The 11,145-nt window shown below is 46.4% G+C and overlaps 1 protein-coding gene and 1 non-coding gene across 2 annotated transcripts; one reads left to right on the forward strand and one right to left on the reverse strand.

Annotated features, from left to right (window-relative positions):
* Positions 1-4,522: 4,522 nt before the first annotated feature.
* Positions 4,523-4,594, reverse strand: TRNAM-CAU (transfer RNA methionine (anticodon CAU)). Its single transcript has one exon. It is a non-coding gene; the product is annotated as a tRNA-Met (tRNA).
* Positions 4,595-4,832: 238 nt separating this feature from the next.
* Positions 4,833-11,080, forward strand: ILF2 (interleukin enhancer binding factor 2). The gene is made up of 14 exons (XM_047093018.1): positions 4,833-4,921; positions 5,407-5,466; positions 5,643-5,685; positions 5,956-6,060; positions 6,445-6,522; positions 6,842-6,944; positions 7,539-7,604; positions 8,255-8,371; positions 8,803-8,881; positions 9,368-9,455; positions 9,845-9,906; positions 9,988-10,102; positions 10,322-10,412; positions 10,556-11,080. The coding sequence occupies exons 1-14, from the start codon at positions 4,917-4,919 to the stop codon at positions 10,714-10,716; spliced, it is 1,173 nt and encodes a 390-aa protein (XP_046948974.1). The 5' UTR covers positions 4,833-4,916; the 3' UTR covers positions 10,717-11,080.
* Positions 11,081-11,145: the final 65 nt, after the last annotated feature.

Here is an 11,145-nt window from a genome sequence, read left to right on the forward strand (position 1 = left end):
GACACTTAAAAAGCAGCAGACGGGGTGCGCCCGACTGGCTCACTCGGCAGAGCGGAACTCTTGATCTCCGTGTCCTGAGTTTAAGCCCCATGTTGGACAAACAGCTTTCTTTAAAAAAAAAAAAAAAAAAAAAAAATCGGCAGATGGCACACGAATATTTGGATTTCTCACTATCTTGAAATATCATAGTTAGCAATAGATGACTCCTGCCTGCGGCCCTTCTTTGAGATGACTCTAGTCCATGATAGTTCCTACCTACTCTGCATTACCAGCCTGGCTGCTGTAGGAGTTCATGTTTTCGATCCTGGCCCATAATGTAAAGTGTGTGCATTTAGGAATGACTGGGGAGAGGCCAGAAAGGGGAGCAGAGGGCAGGTCATGAAAGCTTTTGCATAATAGGCATAATATGTTTGTCCTTTACAGGGGAGCTCCAGAGGCTACAGAGGTAGATGGGAGAGTGGGAAACTTTTTTTTGGGGGGGGGGGAAGCAGGAACTTTTTTTTTTCCTTTATTTATTTATTTATTTTAAATTTTTTTTCCAATGTTTATTTATTTTTGGGACAGAGAGAGAGAGACAGAGCATGAACGGGGGAGGGGCAGAGAGAGAGAGGGAGACACAGAATCGGAAACAGGCTCCAGGCTCCGAGCCATCAGCCCAGAGCCTGGCGCGGGGCTCGAACTCACGGACCGCGAGACCGTGACCTGGCTGAAGTCGGACGCTTAACCGACTGCGCCACCCAGGCGCCCCTCCTTTTTTTTTTTAAAGTAGGCTTCAGGGGCGCCTGGGTGGCTCAGTCGTTTAAGCCTCCGACTTCAGCTCAGGTCGCGATCTCGGGATCTCGCAGTCCGTGAGTTTGAGCCCCGCGTGGGGCTCTGGGCTGATGGCTCAGAGCCTGGAGCCTGCTTCCGATTCTGTGTCTCCCTCTCTCTCTCTCTGCTCCTCCCCCGTTCATGCTCTGTCTCTCTCTCTGTCTCAAAAATAAATAAATGTTAAAAAGATAATAATAATAAAAAAAAGTAGGCTTCATACCCAGTGCAGAGCCCAACGCCGGCTTGAAGACATGACACTGAGATCAAGACGTGAGCCGAGATCAAGAGTCAGATGCTTAGATCCTCTCTCGCATCCCTGAGATGTAGGGGGAGGGTTGGAGGGTTGGAAGGAACTTTTAAAAAGACGGTTTTATTGAGGTATAATTGATATGGCATAAACTGTACATATTTAATGTATACGATTGACGAGTGTGAACATGTATATACCTGTGAAACCATCACCACAATATCAAGGTAATATCCATCACCTCCAAACATTTCATTGTGTTCGTGTGTGTGTGTGTGTGTGTGTGTATAGAACACATGAGACCTACCCTTTTCAAAACCTAAAAAAAAAGCCCCCTTTATTTTTTTAGGTAAACTACTCCCAACATGGGGCTCAAACTCACGTCCCCAAGAGGAAAAGTCACATGTGCTACCATGAGCCAGCCAGGCGTCCCACTTACAACTTTTTTACGTGGATAATACAGTATTGTTGACTTTGGAGAGCTATTGTATAAGTAGAATCAATTGGACTTCGAGAAGACAGTATACAAATAACTGAGGTTTAGGTAACACTGACCCATTTGCTGAGGAGCTATAGAAGCAGGTTTTTGAGGGGTGATGACAGTTTTATAATATGTGCGGCCTAAGCAAGCGCAAGGGAATGATAACCATTTTAGTTTATTGGGTGTGAGGCGCCTATAGATCCCCAAGTGGAGGTGTCCAGTGGGCCGTTGGGTTAGTGGAGTGAAACTCAGGAGAAATGACTATGCTCAAAATCGAATTTAGTAATTGAGCCCCTGTTTCCAATGGTGGACTAAACAGCTGCCCGATCCCTGAGCTGAAGACAACTAAAAATTTTGGATGAAATTCTTTAAAAACTCAAAACACTGAAAGACAGTGAAGAATTATTGGTGTTGAGGGTGTGAAAGACAGGAAGTCTGAGAGGTGAGACAATGGTAAGACTGCTTGTGCCCTGGAGTCATTTGCTGATTGGAATTGGTGGCAGAAAATGCGTTGTGTGGGGCAAGTGAGACAAAAATTGTAGTCCAAATGTCCCTGAAGGTGAGAAACCTGGCAAGCCACCTTCCTATTTTGGGTTAGGGTCCCGAAAGCTGCACTCTTGGGGGAAACCTTGGACTTGGGTAAACCAGAAATAAATAGAAAATTCACACCCAAGATATTCAAAAAACAAAATTAAGAATCAATCGATGAGTTTAACAGTTAGACTCAACTGAGGAGCAAGGAATGCACTGGAAGAAAGAATGGAGAAACTACCAACAGTGAAGCACAGGTTAAACAGAGATGGGAAACATAAGAGAGTGTTAGAGACAGAAAGGATACTGTGAAAAAACCTAACACCTTTATTTGGAGCCCTGAAAGGAGGGGAAAAAACAGGGTAGAAGCAATATTTGAAGTGATTATGGCTGAGAAACTTAAAAAAATAGATGGAATACATTAAGCCACAGATTCAAGAAGTTCAACAAACTTCAAGTGAGGTTAAAAACATCCATATTGGGACCCATCGGGGTGAAATAGTGGGAAATTAAGTCAAAGGCTAAATCTTTAAAATAGGAAAGGGTGTCTTGGTAGCTCAGTCGGTTAAGCAGCCAGCTCTTGGCTTCAGCTCAGGTCGTGATCTCTCAGTTTGTGAATTCAAGTCCCTCATCAGGCTCTACACGGGCAGCGTGGAGTCTGCTTGGTCTCTCTCCCCCTACCTTTGCCCTTCCCCCACTCATCTGGTCTGTTTCTCTCTCTCCAAATAAATAAATAAACTTTAAAAAATTTTAAAAATAAAATAGGAAAAAAGGAGGATTGATTACTTTGAAAAGAGCAACCATTAGGTTGGCAATTCTTTTTCCACAGCAAAAGTGGAAGCCAAAGATAGCAAAATAATACCATAAATGTGCTGAAAGAAGATAACCTCCAAGCTAGAGATCCCTATGCAGAGAAAATGTCCTTCAGAAACAAAGGTGAAAGGGGCACCGGGCTGGCTCAGTCGGTGGAGCCATGGGACGCTTCATCAGGGGGTGGGGGGAGGTGTCCTGAATTTGAGACCCAGGTGTGGCATAGAGCTTGCTTAAAAAATAATAATACAGAATTTAAATTCTGTACACATGTACACCTACCAAGAGAAACGAATGTATCTGGCCACACAAATCTTCCACGAAAAAGGTTCATAGCAGCTTTACTCATAATGGCTTCAAAGTAGAAACAACCAAAATGTGTTCCTGTGTGTCTCAGCCAGTGGGAATAATGGCTCCACAAGAGAATGGATATACTCAAGCAATGGAATGCTACTCATAAGTAAAAATAAACACATTGCTGATAAGTGCAAAAACGTGGAGAATCTTGAAACGTGTCAAGCAAGAGAAACTGGGGGGGGGGGGAGGGGGGAGTACATACAGTATGAGTCCATTGATGTGAAGTTCAAGAACAGACAAAACTAATCCATGCTCACAGAAATAGGAAATAAATAGGAAATCGTGATTCCCTCCAGGGGCAGGGTAAAGGGGTATGAGCGAACTTTAAGTGATGAAAATGTTATCTTAACCTGCGTGATGGTTACATGAATACATTACGTGATGGTTACAGAATACATTACTCAATTAATCGAGAGGAAAGCTTAAGATCTGTGCATTTTGCTGTAGTAAATTATACATCAGTAAAGTATTTAACAGAATTACACAACAGCAACAGCAACTAATTCTGAGGGGAGTGACGGTGGTAAATGTAGTTACACTGTCTCTGCATTTTTTACGAGGAGGGTATAAGTACTGCATAAAACCAGACTTTGCAAACTCAAGGATGTATGGTGTAATTTTTAGAGTAACCGCTAAAAGAATGCGTAACTTCCAATTAACAGAGGCGGGGAAGGAAATACACGTTCATCAGTACAAGAGCAGACAAGAAGCGGGAGAACGAGGACTCGCGGAGGCGCAGGAGCAGCGCCGCGCGCCGTCGGCTCGCAAGGACAGCGCGTGCGCGTGCTCGCCGGGCGGGAGCGCGCTGACCCGGCGGAGACGCGGCCGCAGGGGAGCGGCGGCGGATGTGCGGTCGAGCGCTGCTCCCTTTCACTTCCCCTGCTCGTTTTTTCTGAGCTCTCTTTCAAAGGCTGCCTCAGTTTCACTTCTAGTCCCTTATCATCAGTGCTTTTCCCTCTGGTTCCGTCAGTATATGCCCTTTCCTCAAATCCGCTTCTCCTGCCGTAAATTTCCAGCCTTCGGTGAACTCCACCCAGGCGTGGTGTTGCTTAAAGTCCTTCCCGTTCCCGTTTCACTTGCTGATGGCAAAAACAGGTTTTAAAGGCTGCATTTTTGAGGAAGGAGAAAGTAACAGAAAGGCGATTTTAAGTACTGAAGAAAATTGAACTCCAAATAGTGTCCTGGAGGAAAAAAAGAAAAGGGAAAAAAGCCAAAAAGCACTAAAGTAATTGAACTCCAAATAGTGTCCTGAAGGAGGAAAACGCAGAAAAAAAAAAACCTCCCTGTAGCAGAGGATGGTTTCGATCCATCGACCTCTGGGTTATGGGCCCAGCACGCTTCCGCTGCGCCACTCTGCTACTGTACGCGAGTGTTTTCTGGAATCATATAGAAAGGTCTCCTCTGGCTTCTGTACACCGCGCCACCTAGTGTCTGGTTACAAAAATAGTCACTACTGGCAAATCTGTTCTTATTGGCTAATTTCTGACATAGCAGGCGTTTTTTATTGGCCTGTAGTCCGGTCTGCCAAAGTAAACCAATGGGCATTAGCGGCGGGGTGCGGCGCGGCCCAATCGCGGCAGAGCTTGTTGGGACGCGCCAGCGAGCCGCGTCTCGGGTCGTCTGCTCCTCCGAGGAGAGGGGCGGTTGGCGTGGACTCCATTGTTCGGGATTTAGGGCGCCATGAGGTGAGGGCACTGGGCTGCTCTGCGAAGGCTCAGGGTGCTCCCCCGAAAACTTCGGGAAGGTGGGCCGACAGGAGCCGGGGCTCCCGACGGGGCCGCGCGTCCGGGGTCTGCCCGAAGCCCGAGAGCTCTCGGCCGGGGTGACGGCGGCGGTCGGGGGCTGTGGAGGCGTGGGGACCCAGCGCGCCACGTCCGGGGGATAGAGGGTGTGCGGGTAAAGGCTCCACCGCGTCGGTGGATAAAGGGGCAGCCGCTTTCGTTCCTCGAGTGCTGGGGGCCGTGCCCCGGGGCTTATGGGGCATTTCTCGCGGGGACCCGGTGTTGCAGCCCGGCGTTGTTCGCTGTGGGTTGTGCTGGAGTCGTCCAGGGAGGAGGCGCGGTGTGGTGACGCTGGGCACCTGCAGCGAGAAGCGCAAGCGGGAGTCAGAGCGGCCGGTGTCCTGCGGGCTCCTTCGGCGGGGTCACCAGTTAAATCTCTGCCCTTGTAGGGGTGACCGAGGCCGTGGTCGTGGCGGGCGCTTTGGTTCCAGAGGAGGCCCCGGAGGAGGGTGAGTGCCGGTTCCTAGCACCTGTGCACGGCTCGGTCCGCGCTTCAGTCCTCCCGGCTGCAGTCTGGGGGGCGCTGGGTGCCCCGCCTCTGTGAGGTCCAGCTCCCGGGCTCCCCGCTGAGGACTGTGGCCCCACTTCATCTGATGAATGATCTGCCTTGTTGTTCTCGTTTTAGGTTCAGGCCCTTCGTGCCACATATTCCATTTGATTTCTATTTGGTGAGTGCTTGGCCCCTGTTGGCAGTAACGGGATTGTAATCTTTGTTCTAAAAGGTTAACTGGGTCTCTGGCTTGTCTGTCGGTGTAAAAGCGCTGAGAGCTTACATTATGGCCAGTCCTTGTGGCGGGTGTCCTTGTTTGAATATCTTAAGGAGTAAAAAGCGTAGAATTTTCTCTTTGCGGTTTTTTTCTGTTGTGGCAACAGAGCAAAGGATCCATCCTATGCATTATTTTCGGTAAACAGTGTATCCTTGTTTCTTTCTGCTGTAGTGTGAAATGGCCTTCCCCCGGGTCAAGCCAGCACCTGATGAAACTTCCTTCAGTGAGGCCTTGCTGAAGAGGAATCAGGACCTTGCTCCTAATTCTGCCGAACAGGTACATTCTTTTGGCTTTCCTCCTCGGATTTCTCTAAGAAAGCCAGAGAAGTGAATAACCGTGGTGAGGTTCCTGTTACCAGAGCCTAAACTTGACAGAGGGTTTAATTGTTCGCCTGGTTTCTCCTTGTGGGTAGAGGGAGAGTGCCAGGTGGATTGTATAAGCATTACCTGTGCTTTCGTATTGTCACTGGGGACTCTGTCTTTGGGCCAAAAAGTTACTCTCCTGGCATATTCAAGGCCAGAAGGGTCAGAGTCTTTTCAAAACCCTGTGTAGGTATTGATTCAGCTTGTCTAGAAGGGATTAGGGGAAAATACTCAAACTCTGAAAAGTTGCCTGCAATTTTTCACTTCAGGGCATTTTTTATTTTATGCTGTTTTTTAGGCCTCTATCCTTTCCCTGGTGACAAAAATAAACAATGTGATTGACAATTTGATTGTGGCTCCAGGGACGTTTGAAGTGGTGAGTCTTTAATGATTTAGTCATAGAAAAGGGCAGCCTTGGTTGTGTGGAAGTTTCCTTAATCTCCAAAGCCAAGTTTGAAATGGAAAGGAAAGTGTAGTGGGATTCCTTTCTACTAGTGGTGATCTCAGGGATAAAACTTGTGTTACTGCTATCAGCTAGCCATACTGTATCAGGCGTTTCATGTGGTTGTTTTGGGATATCATTTGACCTCTGCTACTTCCAATTCTGGGTAATAATTGTGTTGTCATTGATTTCTGAGAGGAATTAGGCCATCTTTCACTTCTACATCCCCCCCCCGAAATCCCTTTTCCAACAGCAAATTGAAGAAGTCCGACAGGTGGGATCATATAAAAAGGGAACAATGACAACCGGACACAACGTGGCCGACCTGGTGGTAATCCTAAAGATTCTGCCAACATGTGAGTGCACCTCTTTCTGGCCACAGGAGCAGAAAGTTGCATTTGAGGCATAGGGATCTTTAAAGCCCAAATCTCTTGCAGGAAAAGTTGTTTGGAAAACGAATGGGGAATTCATTTTTTTAAATGTATATTGGGGTAATAAAGGACAAAGTCTGGGCTGTGTGTCTGAAAGAATGTGTGGCTAGTTACTACAGGGCAGCGTTTCTCAACAGGGGGTGGTTTTGTCCCTCATGGGACATCTGGCAGTGTCTGGAGACATTTGGGGCTACTGGCATCAAAGGAGTGGAGGTCGGGGATGCCGCTGAGTACCCTGCAGTGCACAGGGTGTGCCTTACCTCCAGCCCCACATGGCATTAGTGCCACTGACAAGAAACTCTCCTATAAAAGGATGTGGGTATAGGAGGTGGCCTATTCCCTGAGACTTCCTGTTTCTCTGTTCAAGTGTTAGCTTTCCCTTGTAAAAGTGTTTATTCTGTTGCTTGCCCTTGCTCCAGCCTTGTACGTGGGGCACAAATCGGTGTGGAATACCATAGAGATGTACAGAAAGTATGTGAGTAATTACAATGCTCATGGTCTCCTTTTCTCTCAATCTAGTGGAAGCTGTTGCTGCCCTAGGGAACAAAGTTGTGGAAAGCCTAAGGGCACAAGATCCTTCTGAAGGTTGGTTTGAGTCTGTTGTTGGACGTGTATTCAGTAGGAGCCAGGTCGATAATGACAACTACACTTTTAACAAAGGTCAGGCTAGAAAGAAGAGTGAATGCAGAGATTTTTTTTGTTACTGTTTATTTTCGAGGGGCGGGGCAGAGAGAGAGGGAGACGGAGGATCCAAAGCAGGCTGTGTGTGCACTGACGGCAGAGAGCCCGATGTGGAGCTTGAACTCACCAACAGCGAAATCATGACCTGAGCTGAAGTTGGTGCTTAACTGACTGAGCCACCCATTCTGAGCCAGCCGCCTCTTGAATGCAGAGTTCTATGTTGCGGAAGTTTTTGCAGTGATCTCCAGTGTTTGATACCCGGTTCATCTCCGTTACTTTTATTTGTTTTTTTATTTTTCTGAAGTTTATATATATATTTAAGTAATCTCTGCACCCAGTGTGGGGCTCGAACTCGTGCCCCAGAGGTCAAGTGTCCCATGCTCTTCCAACTGAGCCAGCCAGGCGCCCCATCTCTTTCTTATAAAAGTATTTTGAATCCTCATTCTGGACTCTTGCTGTTTTTAGAAACCTATCTGCTCTCCTACTTCAACCCTCTATTTACCTCTGGTCATCTAAGGGAGATGGGGGCATTACAGGTTTTGATTTTCTTTCAGTTTTGACCATGCTGACCAATGAAACTGGTTTCGAGATCAGTTCCTCTGATGCTACAGTGAAGATTCTCATTACAACAGTGCCACCCAATCTCCGAAAACTGGACCCAGAACTCCACTGTTAGTCCTTTTTTTCCATTTCTGGGATACTTGGGGGAAATTCAAAATATGGTATAAGACAAGGTTGCTGCTGAGTGTTTAGCTAGTTGCTATTCCACGTGAAACCTTCTGGACCTAAGTTGACCCCCAAACTTCACTATCTCCCTCTGTAATTTGGAGACAGTTTTACTAGCTTGCTAGTGAAACTGTCAGACAGGATGGCCAAGAAAGCAAGTGGATTGGAGGACAGTATTTGTGGAGGGAATGGGCTCTTGGAGAAAGTTGTGGATCTTGCGTGCTTACAGATTTGGTTTAGGGGAGGAATAGTGATTTCTGGACAAGTGATTTCCTGGTCTGAGGAACCTGGGGTGGTTTAAGAAATTACAAGGAGGCTGAATTGCTTGCTTAGTAACAGGAGTGTTTCACTGTGGCCTGTTCTGCTGGTCTTGTAGTGGACATCAAGGTGTTGCAGAGTGCCTTAGCAGCCATCAGACATGCCCGCTGGTTTGAGGAAAATGCTTCTCAGTCCACGTGAGTTCCTTGCTATTTGAGTTTAAATAACCTAATTATTCTAATTATACTGAATAGCAGGATACCTCCATACTTCCTCTGTTAAAACTCTTTGGCTATAATTGGCCAGGTTTCTTTTTTTTTTTTTTTTAAATACACCTTATGTAAGCAAATTAAAAGGTTTTTTTGTTTAACATTCATTTGAGAGAGAGCATGCCAGTGAGTGGGGAAGGGGCAGAGAGAGAGGGAGACACAGAATCCAAAGCAGGCTTCAGGCTCCAGGCTGTCAGCACAGAGCCTGATGTGGGGTTTGAACCCATGAACTGTAGGATCATGACCTGAGCTGAAGTCAGACACTTAACTGACTAAGCCACCCGGGTGCCCCTAAGTAAGCAAATTTAGATTGAGAGAAACAAAATGTGTAGTTTGAGAAATAACAACAGCTCTGTACCTCAGGGATGGAAGTACATGATGTTATTTTAATCCCTGGGTTCCTCTTACTTTCAGAGTTAAAGTTCTCATCAGACTGTTGAAGGACCTGAGAATTCGTTTTCCTGGCTTTGAGCCCCTCACACCCTGGATCCTTGACTTACTTGTAAGTAAAGGGCAGTTGGAGTTCCTGGTCACCCCTATTTAACAGCAGTTATCCTGAAACCGGCCAGGATCGGAAATTTGGTGAAGCTGAAAATCAGTCTCATGGTGGGCAATAATTCAGTAAATACATGGTGTTTATTACTTCGTTGGGTTTTTAGAGTTTCAGTTGAATGAGTAATTTTACTGTCCCTATTCCTCTTTGTTACTGATGTAATTTTAGTAATGAGATAATGAGAAATCAGTGAATGAGCAGCTAGTTTCAGAACTGCTTCTGAATATGAACATTTTACTTAGACTTCAGTAATCTGTTTTGTGAATGTTTGAGGTTTCAGTTTGTGTGGCTAGAATTGTCAAGTTTATGGCACACCTACCATGTTGATTATTTTCCAGGGGCACTATGCTGTGATGAACAATCCCACCAGACAGCCTTTGGCCCTAAACGTGGCATACAGGTACAGCATGCTTCTTTGGGTTTGGGGCTGGGCGTAAGAGGTCTTGTGTGTTTTTTTTTTAAACGTTCTCGTGTGCTTCAGACGTTGCTTACAGATCCTGGCTGCAGGACTGTTCCTGCCAGGGTCAGTGGGTATCACTGACCCCTGTGAGAGTGGCAACTTCAGAGTACACACAGTCATGACTCTGGAACAACAGGTATGGGGTCAGCTCTGCAATTGCGTGTTGTGTCCTACTCTTGAATACTCCAGATCAGAAGGCAGAGGCAATGTGGTCTTTAGGGGTCAGGGATTTGGGGGTTCTCACAAACTTTGGTCTTGAAATTAAAGTTGTCCTCAACTGTTTTCATGAGAATATTCATCAGATACGGTACTTTAACTCCCCTTTCTAGTTTACTCTCACTCTGCTCTCCTTTAGGACATGGTGTGCTACACAGCTCAGACTCTGGTCCGAATCCTCTCACATGGTGGCTTTCGGAAAATTCTCGGCCAGGAGGGTGATGCCAGCTGTGAGTGATCGTTGTGGGTCAGGGGATCTTTATGGTACTCTGCTCTACAAAGCTCTACACTATTCAGATGTGTTACTATTTCTACTGTGTAGGTTATGACTTGTATGCTGGGCTAGTTGCCTGAAATCACGTTTTTTTTCCAGATCTTGCTTCTGAAATCTCTACCTGGGATGGAGTGATAGTGACACCTTCAGAAAAGGCTTATGAGAAGCCACCAGAGAAGAAGGAAGGAGAAGAAGAGGAGGAGAATACGGAAGAACCACCTCAAGGAGAGGAAGAGGAAAGCATGGAGACTCAGGAGTGACCTTCCTTCCTATCTTCATCCCCTTTCTTGTCCAAGGTGAAGACTGGAGCCCAAGCTAACTGCTGCTGGACTTCACGTGGTGGCATTTCTGAGGGAAAAGGGAGACAGGAAGGAAAAGAAACTATAGAAGGAAGTGTCATTCCACTGGGTTCCACTTGGCTCAACAGCCAGAAGTCTCCCATTTACGACCTAGGCCATCCATCTATAGTGAAGCAGGAGCCCAGCTTTTCTTCCTAAGACTTCAGAGTCCCCAGGTCCTGGAAACCTCCCTCAAACAGTACTTTGTTGTTGAAATGTTGTGAACTGTTAGTGTCTGGAATTTTTTTTTTTCCTGAGAAAAGTGATTAAAGTACTTCCTCGTAGGGCTCTTGCTCGTTTTTCCTTGGCATCTGCAACCCTTTTTTGCTTTCTGTACTTTTCAATGAAAGT

Source organism: Lynx rufus, unplaced genomic scaffold (genome assembly GCF_022079265.1).
Source record: "Lynx rufus isolate CCGP_SWC_20201006 ecotype Redwood Valley unplaced genomic scaffold, mLynRuf1.p SCAF_31, whole genome shotgun sequence".
NCBI classification, from domain to species: Eukaryota; Metazoa; Chordata; class Mammalia; order Carnivora; family Felidae; genus Lynx; species Lynx rufus.